The sequence below is a fragment of the Poeciliopsis prolifica genome, unplaced genomic scaffold, assembly GCF_027474105.1.
Source record: "Poeciliopsis prolifica strain line A6 unplaced genomic scaffold, Auburn_PproV2 SCAFFOLD049, whole genome shotgun sequence".
Lineage (NCBI taxonomy): Eukaryota > Metazoa > Chordata > Actinopteri > Cyprinodontiformes > Poeciliidae > Poeciliopsis > Poeciliopsis prolifica.
In genome coordinates this window covers 2,554,059-2,572,795 of record NW_026562424.1, presented here as the reverse complement: position 1 = coordinate 2,572,795, position 18,737 = coordinate 2,554,059, and the positions used below count along the sequence as shown (strand labels likewise).

Here is an 18,737-nt window from a genome sequence, read left to right as displayed (position 1 = left end):
CTGGCAGTTCTACCTGACAGATACAAATTCAAGTCAGTAAAAAACATCACCAACAAAAAGTTGGGAACAGAATAACTAAAATTGCAAAGTTTGAAATGACCAGCATTGAAAAGGATTGAAAGTCTATAATAATGTCTACTGCATGTACTTGCGTTTTTCCACAACGTTAGCATACTGCAGCCGCCAGCGACTCGAGATAACCGCCCTGATTTAGTCCCTAAAAACAATTTAAAGCCGTTTTTCATCTCATAAATCCTCCTTAACTTTATAAAAATACAGCTCAAGTCTAGTATTTTACCTGCTGAAGAAAAGCTAAGCAAATATTGTCTGTTTATGAGCAGAAGTGGGATTCTGTGGTGTCACTATGAGTAGTCAGTGTCTTAAATATGTCAGGTATTTCCTGATCAAGCTGAGTTTAACAAAATAAAAGTTAGAAGAGCATCGATGTGAGAGCCACATTGTTTGAAAATGACTGAATCTGTTTGGAGCAGAAAGTTTATTAAATTACCAGCTTGATTCTCCAAACAGAATCTTTTCTGCCTTCTTAAACCAACTCTAATCTCACTGACATTTAACTGAACACTACATTATCGCTGATTGGTGCTGATTGGCCGTTTAGAGCAGAAATAAGGACGCCTGTGGTTGCTAATGCACATTAAGCTATTTTTGCTGTTCGAACTATTAAACGAGGCAGCTATAGTCTCAAATATTTGTGGATTTGTGAATATTTGCTGTGCTTAAACATTTCTCATAATGAACCACAAACCAACACAGTTTTTCACATAAATTCCTGTAAACTTTTAACCATTTAATCTGAAATACAATCCAGAGGTAGGAGATCCTCCAAGGTGTCTGAATGTCCTGTCAAAACCAATTTGCAAAGATTTCTTAGCTCTTTTTTTAAGACATGAGTTTCCTCTGAAAGTTTTGTTTTTCTCTTTTCTGTTTCTCACATTTTAGGACATAATTTGGGTCAGAAAATAAAACTTAGGGAACCCAGGGCTGTAAAATTTAAGGCTCAAATTTAGCCTTAAATGTGAGGGTTTAGGACTTAGCATGAACTGCTAAGCAGCTCACTAGCTATCTTAACACATTGTTGTTAACTGCTAAAAATGTTTAAACAACTAGCATGGCGGTTCTTGACATGAACCATATGGGCAGTCGCCCAGGGCTGCAATGGAAAGAGGGCTACATGAGCAGCAAATACAATAAAACTAAACAAGTTTTCTATTGCTTTAATCACATACAATAATGGGAAATTGTGGACGTTAAACTAACGTAACCCAAATGTTACTTAATAGAACTCCAAGGAAACATTCATGATGTTTTTGTTTAAACTTTTGAAACATTCCGACAGTAAACATAAAGTTACTGAAAAGTTAAGATACATATCTTTTCTTTTTCTGATCCAGATGATCAAATGGTTGCTTTAGTAAAAAAAAAAATAGACCTATGCTATAAATATTGCACACCTATTTTTACCCTCAGACCAAAGCTGAAGGCAGCTTCGTTAAGTGCTTGCCTTAAGTATTCCCGGCCTGTCGAAGTCAATCAGGTTAAATGAAAAAGCTCCAAACTCTTCACTGCGAACCCCAAACTATGAAACATGAAAGCAGACAGTAGAGCCGGCTGCAGACCGCCGCATGTTTTAGTTGCTCAACTCACTTCGAAGGCGGTTAAAAAAAAAAAGAAAAGTGCAGCAGTGAGGGACAAAATGTGACACAAATGAATACAGTAGAGAGGAGATTCATTTGCATGTGAGCCGATTTACTTTGAGGGCGAATGAGCAATACTTATCATTCATACAAAAACATGTTTTACTTTGGAGGAATGTGCAAACAAAGCTTTAATAGAGGATGCCTTCACATGCTCTCTGAGAACTCTACATTTACAAAGTAAAATACACATCCAAGAGTAGCACTTCTACATACTCAGTGAATCTGCTTGCATAGTTGGGTGCATGCATAAGCAATATATCATGCAACAACTGCCATACACTTGGAGAACTATGAACTCTGCCTCTGTTAACACGGTGGTGCTGAGCTACTCTCAGGCTGAAAATGTGCACAAGCTGTGATGAAGACAGAGGATGTGCTGACTAAAACGCACCATAGCGCTCGCTCTATGTACAGTTATGGTGTTCAGCAGAGACATCCCAGCTGTCTTTGGATGTGTTGTTCTGTCGCGGGATGTGGTGTTGACTTTTTTTCTTGTTGTTGTTCTTTACAGTAACCCTGTGTTGATCTGAGAGGAATGTTCGGAGATGTCTGGCAGTTTGAAGAGGCGGATGCTCATGACAATCATGGGCATCTCAGGTTAGTTTCAGCAGCCAGCAGGGATGAGATGTCTGAGCAGAAACGGGTAGAGCTGGGCGATAAATTCCTTCTGTCCACTCAAAGTTTAGGTCTTTAGAGGATTTAATTTTTGGAAAATCTGCGTTTTTTTCCCCACCAATGCCTTTCTTCGGAATCCATATTAAGAGTAATGTTAGCGGCCATTTTGTTTCTATTTATTTGGGCTTTGAATTCAGGTCAATTCTACAATAAAATATAACTGTCAGGCTAAGATTTTCTTTTTCCATTACCACAATAAAGTCATATTACAATATTGTAATTTTGTGAGAACTCCCAACACAAAAAAAAAACATTCTAAGCTTTTTTCTTACTATAGCAACTTTTTTTTCTCATATTTTAAGATGTTTTCTAGCAAAATTGCTTTTTTATACTGTTAATAATATGGCTATGTTTTTGTAATTAAACATAAATTCTTGTAGCCTGTTCCTAATACTCACAGAAGAGATGACTGAAATAAAAAGCAATATTTTAAAATGTTTTCTTTTTTTTAAATTAAGTGAGAAAAAAATCTATTAAAATCACATCCAATGTGTGGGGGAAAAATCTTATTAAAACAACTTTTTCTCATATTTCTGATGTTCTTCTAGCAAAATTGCATTTTTATGCTTCTAATATTATGACTATATTCTCATAATTAAGCAAAAATTCTCATGATTTGCCGTCGCACAACTCAGAAGGGATGATTGAAACAAAAGCCACTTTATGAAAATGTTTGTCTTTTTTAGAAAATAAAGTGAGAAAAAATGTATTGAAATTTTATCTGGATTGATAAAAATCGGGTATTTTTAAGCTGTATCGCCCAGCCCTACTTACTGGTTACCACCTGTAAACAAAGCATTAAGAGTCGCTGCAAACCCAGTTTTCTGATTGGTCAATGTCTGTGACGCCCCTTATGAGCCTTCGAACAATTTTTGTGTGGACGGAAAAATAAAACGCTTCTTAAAGGCTGCTGCAGTTTTACACCAAAGAGCATATGTAAACAGTAGCTCAGGTTAAATAGGCTTAGTTGTGTTTTTACTTAAAATTACAGGTTCAGTGCTTCGTAAATATCAACATATTCAATTACAAATTTCTGCAAGTTAAACGGTTTTGGGTAAATATTTCTGCTGATTATCTGAGGCACTGATGTTTGTTGTGGACGTATGGCTCTCGATACTGAAGGAGAGCTGTACAAAGTGGTTTCAGAAAATTATTCACTGCATCAGAATGTTGAAAATCTCCATAAACCTCCTTTGGTGGCGAACTTGTCTCAGCCGTTGCTTTGCATTGTGTGCAAAGTCACTGTTCACTTTCAGCTCCGACAGAGACGTTCCTCCCCCAGCGGTGCTACAGACAGAACAAGGCAATCATTTCCATACATGTCCATGCGTATTTACAATATACTGTAACATTCTTTCAAATCAATGCAATCCATACAAAGTGCTTTAGTTTAAAATCCATTCCTAAATAAATTTTCAGCTACACGTTCTCTACGGTAGCTTGTATTCAGTGAGCGCTGAAAAGTTTTAAAAGATGTTTGTCGGAGGAAAAGGAAAGAAAAATTCCTCAAAGCTGCACCAGAAAGACTCTTATCAGACTTTTAAGGAATCACTTGGACCTCTGGCTAGTTTGTGAAGAATTGATTGGGATCTTCCTGGACTGCAGTGTCTTTTTAGCCGGCTCTTTCTTCGCCGGGTTCTTCACGGCGGCTGCAGTCGGGATTTGTGCTTCGGGGAGCTTGGATTTTGCAGAGGGCAGCAGAGAGTTTTTAGCTGCACCAGATACTTTAGAGGATTCCTTATCTTTGGCTGAACTGTGCAGTTCTGAACCTGCATTCTGAACTTTCTTGCTTGCTGCACGCAGGGTTGTGTCCCCGCCACTTTCTTCTGGAATTGCTTTTGCGTCCAATTTCCCGTTCTCGCCTGGTTTGCGGTTCTCCTTGGGCCTCAGAGCGGTTTTGAAGAAGGACAGACCTTTGTCTTCCGTCTTGCTGGTCCCTCGCGGTCCCCTTGATGATGGAGCCGAACTGGTGGAGGAAACCCCAACGCTTGAGGATCGGAGACTGGTCATAGAGGAGCTGCTGCTGGAGCTCCGGCCCGCTGACCTCTCCTCCACAGCTCGACCCGACCTGCTTTCAGCTCGACTCGCCGCACTCAGCCTGGAGGAAGCCCCCCCATGGCTGACCTTCCGATCCGACACGGCGCTCGCCCGCGAAGACTCCCGACTAGTGCTCCTGTCTGCTGCTTTAGTCCTTTCCCCAGCTGAGTTTTTCTCGCTCCCCTCTCTATTTGACGCCCTCTTCTGGGGCTGTGATGTCTGCGGAGAGCCGCTTTTCCTCTGCTGCGTGTCAGGATGTAATGACTCTGTGGTCTGGGAGGATGTTTTCTTGGAAGGCGTCGCTGTTCTTGAGGAACCTCCCTTGCTTGTTTTAGGCGGCGCAGAGCTTTTGTCTTTGGGGTTCAATGCAGATGCTGCGCTCTTGGACTGTGTTCGAGACGGCGACTTGTCAATGGCTGGAGAAGCAGGGGAAAGGGAGCTGGAGGACGTTGAGGAAGTGGGAGGCCGTTTCCTGGACTTCTTTCACCGTCCAACCCGGTCTTGCCTGAGGTCCTTTTGATGCCAACACTTTCTGCACTCCCGTTTCTTTGCTTCACCTCCTTTGGGGCTATTCCATGTCGAGGACTAATCTGCTCCGCATTATTGTTTTCCCCTGTTGGGTTCGAGCTCCTCTGCTCTGTCTGTACCACAGACTTGAAGCGTCCCTGCTCTATTAGCCTCTTAGCTCCCACATTAGTGTCCAACGCAGCAAGGGCCGACTTCCCTCCAGGCATTTTCTCTGGCTTAGGTGAACCGGTGAAACTCGGGGCTGTCGGCTGGATATCAACCACCTCTCCGATCCGCTCCAGAGTCGGAGAGGAATGAGACTCCAGGGAGAAGCGTGAGGGAGAGTTGGAGCGGAGCTGGAGCTTGGCTGAGTGAGACCAGGATGGCTTTGTGCCATTTTCACTCAGAACAAGAGGACTGGCAATAGACGATCGTGACGAGAATGTCTGCCTCTGCATGCCTCTGACGGCTGGTCGGGTCGAAAGGCCTGAACGGTAAGAACACAACCATCAAATTTCGGTTTATAGAGAAACCCAACGCTCAGAAGCAACTGAGATGTGTCCAGAGAAAGTCTGAGCTCCTCACCGTCGTCTTCGCTCCGTTCACCGGCGAACTCGGCGGACTCGGACAGAGACGCCAGAGAGGTGCGTCTTGAGGAACCAGACGATGCCTGGCTGGGAGGACGGCTTCCCATCAGCCGACTGATCCAATGCTCACACAGAGAGGAGCTGGTGGAACCTGAAGGTCAAAGCAGACGGCCAATAAAAACCAATTGGCATTTCAAATTAGATGCATTTCGCAAAACTGCAATGGAAACACTTTTTTCGCATTGCCTGGTCAAGTGATCAACAACTGGATGTTACTACTGCCAAAAACCACTGAGAAGACGACAGGAAGTACTTAGAGGATGATGGTTTGTTTTGTTTGCAACTAACAATTATTTTATTGATTACTGGCAAATAAAAACATTGCCATGTTCTACAGGTTTTTAATTTAACCACTTAAGCATTTTTATGCAACATTACAAATGCTTGAAAAGTCGCAAATAATTAAATTACCTTTTAAAATAAGAAAATAAACATTTTATTGCCTAAAATGTAACAACAGATTAACAACTTTGGTTTAATTATTGCTCTGACTGTGTTGTTGTTTGAGCAAATGGCCTATTTTATGAGTCTCCATGCTCCAGTTTCAACAATTAACCGTTGGCTAAATTAGTTAATGACTATTTCAGTAATGGACTGATCATGATTCAGCCCTAAAAACAGCTGACTTACTTGTTTCACATGTTGCCAGGATTTTTCATGCAGTTGCATTGAAGTAACTGCAGCAGAGTCTATTTCGTTCAGTCAGTTCAGTATTTATATCAGAAGGTTTCAGCCTCGCCTGATGGAACGAGATCTTACTACAAGTTACCTCCCACTGAGCTGTTGGCAGACCAGGACGGGACGGTGGCTCGTCTTTGATAAAACAGGATGTAACCCGTCTGCTTGCACACGTCGTCTTCAGAAATGGGATGCACGTCGCTGTCGTCGAAGCAGTACCACTGTCCGTCGATGGAGTTCTTGCAGTAAGCTGCAAGCCGCAGAGGAGGAAGACGTTTCAAACAAAATGGAGTCACTGGAGCCGTCGCTGCATCCCGGCCTCACCTACCTGTGTAGTGCCCGCCCTGCATGGTGCCGTGGTGGTTGCACACGGCGTACAGGTCGTACAGGTAGTCCTCAGGGTCCCGGCCCATGCCGTAGGGTCGCCTCCACGGCGACCAGTGGGACGGGAGACTCCAGCTGCTCTGGCTCCTCTTCACCATGTGCGGCGCCATGTCCATGCCTGCGAGTGGGAACTTCACCATGTTCTGCATCTTCACGCGCCGATCTCCATCCTGACAGACACAAACGTCAACAATATTTCAAACAACTAACTGACTTAAATACAAGTTCATATATTCATTGACTCAGATGTGTTGGTTGGACGTCCTGACAGATCTGGAGTTGCCTTGACTCTCGTTAGTCTTGGGATGCATGGACAGTAGAATTAGTCCTGGTTCTGGTCGGCTGCCGGTGAGAACATCTTTCTGTGATGGATCAGAGATGAACCTCCTTCTAAAACATCTTGGAACAAAATCGTCCTTTGGAGTAATTCACCTGCTCTCTATAAAGGGGCAATTTTCACAAATTCTACTATTGCATCCGTACTAACAGCATTGTAATAGATGAACCATGAATGTGTGTATATCTTGGTATTTGTGAACTATGTATATCTATGTTGAGCTGAGCCCAGTTTTTGCTTTGTCTGTTCTGATATTAATATCTGCATTGGTCCCAGTGTTGAGAAAAAATCTAGATTGGGTATTGGTGACAATGTGCCTGATCTATAAGGGTAGATCTACACTGAACGGCTTAATGGTCTTCTGTTGTATCCAGAACAGCAAGAAGCAGCATTCAGCTTCTATGCATCTCAAATCTGGATCAAACTTTCAGAAAACTGCAAAACAGCCAAAAATTTCTTTTAAATCTATTGTAAAATCCCAGTTGGTTAGTTACTTTTGAGACATTATTAATGATACATTAATCAACATTTTGACGTGTAATGACAAACCTTGGAAAAATGTAGTTTTAATTGTTGATTCGTTTTGTTTCTATGATGTAAATAGATTGATTGATCTATTTAATCTAATTCTGTGATTTTTGCTCTGATTTAACGTCATGCTTCGTTATTATTCAGAATTTCTAACTGCACTTTCTGAACCATTTGAAAGAAAATTTGTCAAGTTTATTTTTTTTCTTACATTTTTTACCAACCTAGTCAGCTTAGTTTATGTCAGTTTCTTTATTATTTATTTTCCATTGGCTGTTCTACTTCTAATTGAGCAGACTGAATGAATTAAAGTTGTTTTGACATGTTTGGCCAACCTTGTGAAGCGGTTGGTGTGCTGGCGAAGAATTGCTAAATAAATATGTAATTATTGACTGATACTCACATATTGGCATTGGAAGAGAAATCAATCAGTCATCCAGAGATGTGTGTACCTGTCTGAAGCGCTTGAGGTGAAGGATGAGGATGTCTGGCAGCGTCCACAGACTCAGCTTGATGCTGCCCTGCTGGAGCTGCTTGCAGTGTGGACATCTCCACGCATCATCTGGGGCAAGCTGGGCATCAGGTAAAAGATTCAGTAAATATCTGAACGAAAGATCTGAAAAGATCTAAATATCTGAAAAAGACTCAGATAAACTTCAGCTGATCCCATTCATTTGTCTGGACTGGCTAAAAGTCCATGATAGCGCATTAGCTTATTATGCAAACTGATCTCTCTGAAACCGTCCAGACCTCTCAGGTTTTCTGATTCTGGTTGTGATCTGCATCCAGAACCAAACATGGAGAAGCCGTCTTCAGCTTCTATGCTCTAAAAATCTGGAACAAACTTCCAGAAAACTGAAAAACATTTGAAACACTGAGTTCCTTGAAAGGTAGTCCAAACTCCCGCCTAGTTAGAGCTGCTTTTGAACCACGATAAATGAAACACTGACCAATATTTTGATGTGTAATGAATGAACTTGGAAAAATGTTATGTTTCTTTGTGTTTTTAGGATGTGAAGCACTTTGAGACCCTTGTTACTGAAATGTGTTTTACAAATAAACTTGATTGATTTTCGAAATATTTTAAAACCATCAAACATTTTCCTTCAATCACATGACCAAATGTTTGGTCTATTTTGACAAAATGGTACATAGTTGAAGGGTGTGAAGACTTATTTTAATCCAGTCTTCTTTAATTTCTCTCATTGATTGATTGATTAATTAAAATACCCTTAGGAATTGAGTGTGTGTGTGTGTGTGTGTGTGTGAGTGCCCGCCCTGCACACACACACACTGTGTGTGTGTGTGTGTGTGTGTGTGTGTGTGTGTGCGTGTGCGTGTGTGTGTGTGCGTGTGTGTATGTGTGTGTGTGTGCATGTGCGTGTGTGTGCGTGTCAGGTTTTTATGTATTTGTGGGAACCTATTTCTGTCTGCAATACGGGGTTGTGGGAACCGCTGCCCCTTGTGGGGACATTCTTTGGGCCCCCTGAGGGGAAATGCTGTTTATGGGTTAGGGGTCAGATTGAGGACTAGCATGTAAATTGAGTTTTGGTTAGGGTTAGGTTTGTGATGGTTAGAGTTATGCTATAAAAAATGAATGGAAGCCAATGTAAAGTCCCTATGAGACTTGAAAATACGAGTGTGTGCTTTGGGTGTGTGTGTGTGTGTGTGTGTGTGTGTGCGCGCGCGTGTGTGTGCGTGTGTGTGTGTGTGTCCTGTGATGGGCTGGAGAACCGTCCGTGATGACTGATAGATTACACTGATATTCAACACTCATTTGTAATTTAAAAAATAAAATAAAATAAAATTTTTATTTTTTTCTTCCATTTTCCCAACTGTGTCTGACTTTGTGCTGCTCTGCTACATCACAGTTTGGCAACGTGACAAAACGTGGAAAAGTTCAATGGTTTCGAGAGGTTCTGTCTGTACTCATTGGTTCCGTCCCGGCGGTGAACCGGGCCGGCCCGGCCTACCTGCTCCTCTTTGGTGTACAGCTGTAAGCACTGGGCCAGCGAACAGGTCTGCGGCTGCAGATGCTGCTCCTTCACCTGACGCACGCTCTCCGCATCCGGGATGTACTCGTCCTCCGTCCTCTTGAACAGACTGCGGGCGTGGCACAACGGAGTCACACAGGGACCGCGCAGATCAGACAGGAGGCATGGCGCCTCACACACACACACACACACACACACACACACACACCCACACACACTCACACACACACACTCACACATCTGCTCACTGCTTAATGAGGAGTGTGTTTGCCACTTACTAGTCTTTTGTCTCCTTGTCCCATTCGACAACAATCTTGACATGAGGTGGACCGCCTGGGCCGCAGGACTTGAAAGCCCTGTTGGAAAATAGTTTAATACTGAATCCTCCCCTGCTGAAATAAAATATACATATTTATATTTATTAAATATTAAGTAGAGAAGCATTTAACTGCCAGAGTGGGGAAATAAATAGAGGACTAGCATCTTGTTAAAACGTTAACGAGATGCTGATCCTGTATTTGATTCCCAGCTCTGGCAGTAAAATGCTTCCGTACTGTAGCTTTAACTCTTGCTCAAAAATGGAAGAAAATTTTATTTTTCTTCCTAAAAGCAGTGAAAATCACACAATAAATCACTTGCAATCAGAGTTTTTATTTCTGTAAAATAAATACATCATTGTATTTATAACCCATCATTGTATTTATAACATTCAACTTTATAATTTGAATGTTATAAATACAACTTATATAAAGTAATAAGCAAGAAAATAAAGTTAGGCATGACTGAAGATTAATGTGCCCGCTAGATGGCAGTATAGTTCAAGCATCATATGCATTAATCAGTGGAATAAACAGGTTTTCTATATTCTGAGTAGAAGTGTGCTTGTTGTTTTGTTTTTGCTTTTTCTTTTTTTACAAGTGATTAAGAAATAATACATTTTTGGAGGGATAAAATCTCAAACGATTCCTTTAAAACACACAAAAAGGTTTATTTTTGGAAGTATCTACACATTTTTATATTGTAGTTCATTATGTATGGGTTTCTGTGACATACAAATATAAAGTTATACATCCATTTCTGTTATTCAGTCTCTAAAAAGAGAGAAAAACCTATAATGCATGAAAATAGCTGTATATCTGTAAATAACTAATAATGACAGAACAGAATTAAAAGTATTGTTTTGTAAGTGATTTTTGAATTTCTAGTGCTGTGCAACATTTCTCTCACCATTCTTTGTTTCATTTCCATCCCAGAAGCCAGATTTCACTGATTTGAATCTTTTTTGGTCGTTTCTATCAACAGTTATTTCCTGTTTCACTGAAAGTTTTGCTGCTTTATATTTGTGTTTTAAATCCATGCACCAACCTCAAAGGTAAAAATCAGTGAACCCATTGGACTATTTAATCCATTGCTGCCCCCCTGTGGTGGTGGATGGTATTACCTCTCCACAGAGGGATGGCAGAGCGGCTGCTCCTCTTGAGGCAGTAGGTATGTGATTCCCACCACTCCCACCACACGCAAAGTGAAGGGCCCCACCTGCAGGAAGTCAAAGGAGCTGCAACATTAAAGCAGCACAAACGCAAACGTTTCATATTTAAATGGATTTACTTGAACAATGGCGCCAGGACGCAAAAGATGCCGCATCTTCTCCAGAATCTCTGTCTGCAGCGTGTCCCATGTCACTGTGCGCTCCAAGTAGAGGATAAAGGGATTCCCAAACCTGCAGGCATCATGAGAACAACGAGGTTTAGAAAGCTTGGAGCGTGTCGGCTGAAGTTGTGACCCAGAGGCGACGGCTGCAGGACCTGCGCCCCTGCTGTCCGGCGCAGGCCCGGTTGCACACCAGCAGCACGATCTTCTCCGCCTGGCCGCTGTTCTTGTTGGGGCTCTGCGGCGGCGTGCTGGGCTCTGGGGTCTGACCGGAGATCCTGTTGTTGTCCGTTGCATACTTCAGGTTGTTCTGATTGAGGTTTGTATGTGGGCTCCCTGAAAGCAGCGCACAACAAAACGCACTGTGAAAACTATTTCCCCCAACAGCTCCATCTATAATTTCTCCTTTTTTTGTTTTGCATTTCATTACAGAAAAGCTACAAATTTACAGGCTTAATCCTTTGGGGGTTCGTGAGATTTCTGATTTGACATTTTTGTATTTTTTTAAACACACAATAACATGAAAGTAGGTGTAAAACAATACTCTTCAGCTAGAAATGAGCAAAAAACTGTTTATTACATTAAAAGTTAAGCACTTTAAGCAAAATAACAGTTTGTTCATGGCAGTGACATCATTAGGTCATTACTGCTGTGTTCAAATTTACATTTAAAATACCAAAAAATACAGTTTGTATCAACTTTGTGCATATATGCAATATATCCACATATAGGCATTTTGCTCTGGATCTACATCAGTCTGGGGCTTCATGGCTGAAAAACATTGCAAAGATCAAAAGTAAATTGTATGTTGGAATGGCCTAGTCAAAGTTCAGACCCAATCAGAGCTAATTTGCAAAGAAGCAGAAGCATAAATGTCAATGTCTAGATGTGAAAAGCTGGTAGAGACCTGGGAAGACTTGTGTTTATTACAAGTATTGGCTCTGGAAGGGCAACTAAAGTCTATGCCACACTTTTCAGATTTATGTTAACCTCAAAGTCCTTCACCACTTTGTCACATTAAATCCTAAAATGTGATCAAATTAAAGGCTGAACCGATTAATCGGATTAATCGTGAGAAGTGAAATACTTCAGTAATTGATTAAACGTTAACTGGAGTTTTCAGACTGAAAAAGGCTAATTGCTGCAACAACAACAATTAGCTGCACTAAAAACATACATTCTGTATTTCAGACGAAAATAAAACTTTCTTTATAAGGAAATGTTCTTATTTAAAAGAAACTGAATGTTTTACTCACATTTTCAAATGTGTTTCTAAAGTTGCATAGTGTTTTTTTAATCAAATTAACTGATCAATCGTCAGAATAGTCGATTAATCGTCAGAATAGTTGATTAATCGTTAGCTGGAGCTTTAATGTAAATACTTTTTGCATTTGGAGAAATGCACCTGACGTGGTCCCGCTCCGTTTGGACCGGATCTGCTCCGGCCGGAACAGTTCAGGCGTCTCGAAAGCGAAGATGGAGTCGCTCTCCTGAATGATGTCCAGGTCTTCGTCGTCGTCGCAGAAGGAGCGGTGGAAGCCATCGAAGTACATCTCAGTGAGGACGATCTGCACAGTGACAGGAGACACAAACAGCGTGTGGGCTGAAGTCACCGATAATACATCAAACACCGCCGGACGCCTAATGATAACATCTAATCCTCATTTCTCTGACATCACGCCTCGCTTTCAGCAGCACATATTTCTGAAATCCTCTCAAATTTGACAGAATAATGGCTGAAAAGTGGCAAAACGAGCCGGTACCTGTTGGGCTGGGATTTTGGTCTCCTGAGCCACAGCGTGCCGCAGTCTGGACACGGTGCCGGACAGCGGCACGGCCACCCCGACCCGCATGCAGTGAGAACACTTCCCTTGATACACCACCGTCACGTACAGAGGCCTGCAACACACAGCCAGACGTTTGGAGTCAAAAGCTAAAGCTAAATGCAGCTTTTCCCTGCCAAGCTCTGCTGAATTTCACAGAAGAAAGTTTATTTTAGAGAAGGAGATTCAGCCTATTGAATTAATGTCCAAATTCTGAATCATTTTAGAAAAACTAAACAAAAACGAAAAGAATTGTTTTGGAATTCATTTTAGGATTTTGAAAAAAAAAAAGGACAAATTCAAAGTTGTTTCTTTTGACTTCTGACTTTCTTAGAAAACTAAATTTGAGATTAAAGTCGGAATATCAGCGGGTTTCGGTGGCCCTGCTCCTTTTCTGTAGAATCGGGCCTTTCTTTCAGGACCGGAATGGGCCTGGTTCCGTCTCGTTTCAGGTCCAGCTGCAGAGTCTCCTTACCGGGTGTGAGGTACTGGGATTGGCAGTGAGATGCAGAGGAAAGGATCGAACGTGTTGCTCTGTTTCTGGCAGTGAGGACAAGTCAGGGAAGACCTGAAGAGTCACACAGGAGAACCAGAACAGATCCGGTCAGCCGTATTAAATATTACAAATTAGCAGAATTTTTACAATTAAGTATTTTTACAGATTTTTATTTGAAAAATAGTGTTAATAACCCATTTGGCCAACATATTCCCCTTTTTGTCTGGTAAATAATCTCTACCAAACAAATGGTTTAGTTATCTTATTGAAATTGTTGGCGTTTCTGGCAGTTCACCATCTGCCCCGTCGTGATTTTGTGTTAAATAATGTGACAGAAAGTTTTAGAAATGAAACATCAACAACAAATAAATGAAGTGGACTAAATAAAATGTGTTTTCCTGTATGCTGTGTATGTAAAAACATGTAGAAATCATTAAAGATACAAAGAAAGAACAATGTTTAGCCTGGTGGGGGGGAAGTAAAGCCTGGTGGCCCGCCAGGCTAATAGTGCCCTTAGTAATATGCTGGAGATGTTTGTGTATTTATTTATTTTTTTACATCTTCCTTTCAGAGCAATCTTTAATCCTTATCAGCTGAAAGGTGTCACCGATGACACACATTTACAGTAACTCTGAATTTGTTGCGCTATCTGAAAAATTCAAACGGTTTCTGGAAGGAGACACTTTGTAGTTTCCGGCCAATATTCAGTTATTACGGTAATTTCACTCCCTTTGTAGCAGGAAGCGCGTTTTTCTTTGGTTTCCTCAGATGAAAATCTCTTAATAGACGGTAAATTGCCAAAATAACTCACTGGATAGTGACAGTTCCAGTTGTTATGGAGAAACAGGCAAATATATTAAAGAATGTTGTACAATTAAAATAAACAAAAATAACCAGGCAGAGATTTAAAACTTAGGGCATGAAGGGTTAATAAATAACACAGATTTTACCTGTATTGAGCCTGAAACAGTTCCTGAACAAAAGATCCAGGCGCTGGCAGCGGAGATCCTTCAGGAACCGCTTCTTCCTCTACTGGAGGCTGCCGCACAGCGCAGAACATGTTCAGTTTAATTCCTCTGTTGGTTCTGCAGCATCACATGCAGCCTGGACGTGTGCTCACCTTCCTGGGGGGTTTGCTGTCCGGGTGGATGATCTGGTTGAGGTCTTCATGGACTCTGTCCAGCAGCCAGAGGAGGAACTCCTGGGCGTCGTGTTGGGAGTTCCCTCTGAACTGCAGGGCGCTCTTCGACACCACGTTCTGCAGGCGGCAGCAACAGAAACAACCCGGCGTTTACACAAGCTGCTCTCCTGCTCCGCGGCCCGCTGGGGCGCCTTTCACTTTGTGCCGTCATAAAATATTCAGCGAGTCTGACCGGGGCGGCGATCTGCACGACCTCAAAGGTCAGCAGAGCCCCAGGAAAACCTTAACTGGGGTTGCTAGAACTTTTTCATTAAGATTAAGGAATTGATGACTTACAATGAGCTCATATTTCTTGCTGAAAAGTTTCCTGTCTTATTTTTTTGTCTTATTGGACAAATCAGATTTTTGTCTTATTTCAAGTGTAATAAGTTATTTGCTCTGGAAATCAGACAAAAATAAATGTTGTGGTTTTGCAGTGTGGGTTCCTACTGGAACATTTCTGAGTCCAGCGACTGTTGAAAGACAAACTCACATGAAATGGATGTGATCCAGTCGTCTGATCTGATTCAGGCGTTTTCAGAAACTGATCTGGGCAAATCCTGCTAATCTGACTAAGAAGATATTGCAAACTAAGTCTCATTTTCCATTTGGCTCTCCATATTCATTGCCTCTGCTTTTGACAATAATGACAAATATATCCAATCAGGCTGTTTATACCCTGACTGGCAACCGAGGTAGAAGAGGAAAAAAGGTCCAAAAATAGTAAGGCTGTCAAAGTAAAGCTGATGCTCAATGACCCTTTCCAGTTAGCTTTTCTTCTGAGCTTTTTTGGGCTTTTGAAAGAAAACAGGCTGCAGGACTGAAAGAAATACGCCCATGATGAGCAGGCTTTCATGAGGCAAAGTTTTCATTTCTGAAATGTGCTTTTAAAGTGAAGTTAAGTGCAGCTCAGGCTGAATGAAAGTCGTGGCCTTTGTAAAGCAAATGCATCACTCTTTGGAGGATGTCTTTTATTGTGTTGTTGAACATGTTTTTCCTGCAATAAAGCTGCAATATTCTGGAAATAACAACTTTAGTCCTGCAGCTTTTTGGGGCATTTTTGATTTAAAATGTGTTATGGGAGACGATTTTTAGATTTTTAAAAGAAAAGTGTTCAAGTTCTCCAGCTTTAAACCAACTCCACACTGCTGCTCAGAACAACTCAGTTTACTTTGTTTGAAAAGAAAAATGATTGAAATTAGTGCTCAATAATTTAAATTTAATCAATGGGGTGTCCAAAAGTGCGGTACGAGGGCCATTTACTGTCCTTGGCATGATTTAGATTTTGACAGGTAAGATTTTTGCCAACAAATTAAAACTTTTTATGTTAAAAACAAATTATTGCACTTTTATTAACCAGATTGTTAATGTCACTGCTAGAAGAACCACAAACATTCAATAAATTATGATTTAAAGGCAGATTTGGACACGTCTGTTCATTAAACTCACATTTCCAGTCATTGTTTCCAAATATGTAGGAAACTGCTCACCTTCAGTGGTTCTGTTCATTGCATTACAATATTACATGCGTAGTTTTTGTAGGGAAAAACAAAATTGAATTAACAATAAAATTACTTTCGCATTACTATTTTTAAAAATCTGATTTGTCCAATGTAGCAAAAAGTTTGGACACCCATTCCTGATCACACTAAATGTTTCTGAGCTGAATTCATTGAGATATTTAATAAAATTCATCGTCAGATCAGAAATTTTGTTCATGCGATTTGGAACAAGAATTTAAATGATTCTACAGTAAAATAAGTTATTTTAACTTCAAATTGTGATACGCTCCTCTTTAACTAGAGGAGCATATTTTTTCTTGCATATTGTGAAACAATTATTTGGTTTAAATTGCAGCATTAAGTTAAAAGTCATAATTCAAGATTAATGAACTTCAAAACGACGTTTAGACAATTTGTGAATTAAAGTTCAACTTCATGAACTTTAATTTATGAGTTCAAACCAAAATAATTTTATTGTTGACTTAAATGTCATTTTCCAGGTAGCAGGTGGACTTTTATTTTCAAGTTAAACCAACAGTAAATGTTTTACAGTGTTGTGTTGATGTTCTTAGAAACAGGAAAATTATCCCAAATCTAAATATAAATTATTCTGATATTTAAACAAAACCCTTTGTTTTGAAAACTCCTGCAGATATTTGATCAGAACAACACTTTTCAAACTTTCTGCATTTGCTCCACAGTTTACCTTGAAGTCCCTGCTGTGCTGCGGTGTGTACTCGAAGGTCCAGAGAGCCCGGACCAGCCCGGACAGCTGCTCCGTCACCTCTCCCGCCTCCTGCGGCTGGCTGCTCCCCTTCCTCTGGACCAGCGGCGCCCCGTTGGGCTTCGCCTTGTCGCTGCTGCCGCTGCTCGCCTCCCCGCCCCGGAACTGCTCCAGGGCCAGGTACTCCGCGAACAGCTCCGTGTTGCTCAGGCACTGCAGGATGGCGTTCATGAAGCAGGTGTTTCCGTGGTTCTTGAGCCCGGCGACACCGGGCACCTTGTCCCCGAAGGGGAAACCCCCGCAGTCGCTGTCGTCGGACGGGACGGAGCCCCCGGTGGTGCTCGGTATCAAAGCCGCCTCGTCCTTCTCGTCGTCGGCGGCCTGCTCGTCGGTTCCGAAGTGGGAGAGAGTGGACAGGGTCCGGAGGACTCTGTTCATGAAGCTCCCCACAGATCGGACCGAGCTCCTCCGGAACAGCTTCTTGCTGAAGGATTTCTTCTCTTTGCTGCTGACCACTTTGGACATGATGGCCCCCTGCTGTTGCAGCTGCTGCAGCAGCTGCTGCTGCGCCTTAGTTGCACAAACGTTTCCCCGCTGTGCGCTCACAACATCTGCTCTCCATCACTTCGCTCTGGACGAGGCCCGGGCATATTTCACAGAAACATGAAGGCCCCGCAGTTCTGGAGAACCCGATCAGAACCGAATCAGCCCACTGGCAGCAGCGGCGCGTCACTGTCGGAGTGTTCGGGGTTAAAGCCGCGGCTGGACGCAGCCGTCAGCATCTGCAGCTGGTGAAGAAGCACCTGTGCCATTGTTGAGGCTCAACATCGGAGCGCTGGAGTTCCTGTCGGACATCAACATCTTCAGCAGCTTCATCATTTATTAACCCGCAGCTCCACCCTGCTAGAGGTGGACCGGTCCCTCCGGATTCAGGTCCATAATGAGTGTTTTTCTGTTTTTAAATGATGGTTTAGGAAACATTCACCCTAAATCACCTCCACCGCTCCGATCAAACTAGGGAAGCCCCGGACCGGAGCCTCACAGCCCGCCGCTCCCTGCCGACTGGCCGCGGAGAGGCATCGCTTCCCGGGCCGCGAGTGGACATGATCAGCCCTGTCCCCGTCCGAAAGTTGTCCCCCGCTCTTTCCGTCCGTCCAGTGTTGGTCTTCGGTTGAATCCGCCTTATTTCCGCCTCCGGATGGGCTCCACTGCGAGGCCGCTGCTCCCCGACTCCATCATCAGTTTGTAGGCAGAGATACTGCGGGCGGCAGGGCGGTGACGGCTGACGTCACGCCCAAACACTGGTCCATGTTGGAGGAGAGCTGGTCCAGCAGCATGATGATGCTCCATTCTCCCGGGCCGAGCCGAGCCGAGCCGAACCGAACCGAGCCGAGCAGCAGCCAGAGGGAAAACATCCGAACATCTGGACCTGCTCAGCAGAACCTCGACTCATTTTATTATAAAGGCCCCAAAACAGAAACAACGATGAAGATATTTCATAATGATAAGGCAGTTAAAAAGAATCTAACTTCAGAGGTTTTGGTAGTTTTAGTGATTCATGAATGTCTAAACAGAAAATAAAACTACAAAGATTGTGAACAAACAGGAGGTCTCACTTCAACACAAATGAGAGCTTGGTACATTTTGGAGTTACAAAATATTTATGTTTCATTCAGGGAATTTACCCAGAAATTTAACTCAAGATTAGTGATACTTCATAATAAAATTAAAAGTAGAGTAACTAAAGTAACTTTTACTGTAACTGTATGACTTATGTAAGCCCCAAAATACTGCAGTGATTATTTAAGGTGAAAATAAAAAAGTAATAGTAATTTGAAGGTTGATGCTTTGTGGAAT

General features: G+C 42.1%; 1 protein-coding gene across 1 annotated transcript; it reads right to left on the bottom strand.

Moving 5' to 3' along the window:
* Positions 1 to 1,746: 1,746 nt before the first annotated feature.
* LOC129377752 (ubiquitin carboxyl-terminal hydrolase 31-like) lies at positions 1,747 to 18,310 on the bottom strand. Its single transcript, XM_055057891.1, is given in 17 exon segments — positions 1,747 to 4,903; positions 4,906 to 5,424; positions 5,523 to 5,675; positions 6,354 to 6,512; positions 6,591 to 6,816; positions 7,964 to 8,083; positions 9,485 to 9,614; positions 9,784 to 9,861; positions 10,947 to 11,041; positions 11,114 to 11,225; positions 11,311 to 11,491; positions 12,561 to 12,723; positions 12,919 to 13,054; positions 13,454 to 13,546; positions 14,425 to 14,513; positions 14,595 to 14,732; positions 16,863 to 18,310. Coding segments are annotated over 17 exon segments (3,897 nt in total). The 5' UTR covers positions 17,406 to 18,310; the 3' UTR covers positions 1,747 to 3,941.
* Positions 18,311 to 18,737: the final 427 nt, after the last annotated feature.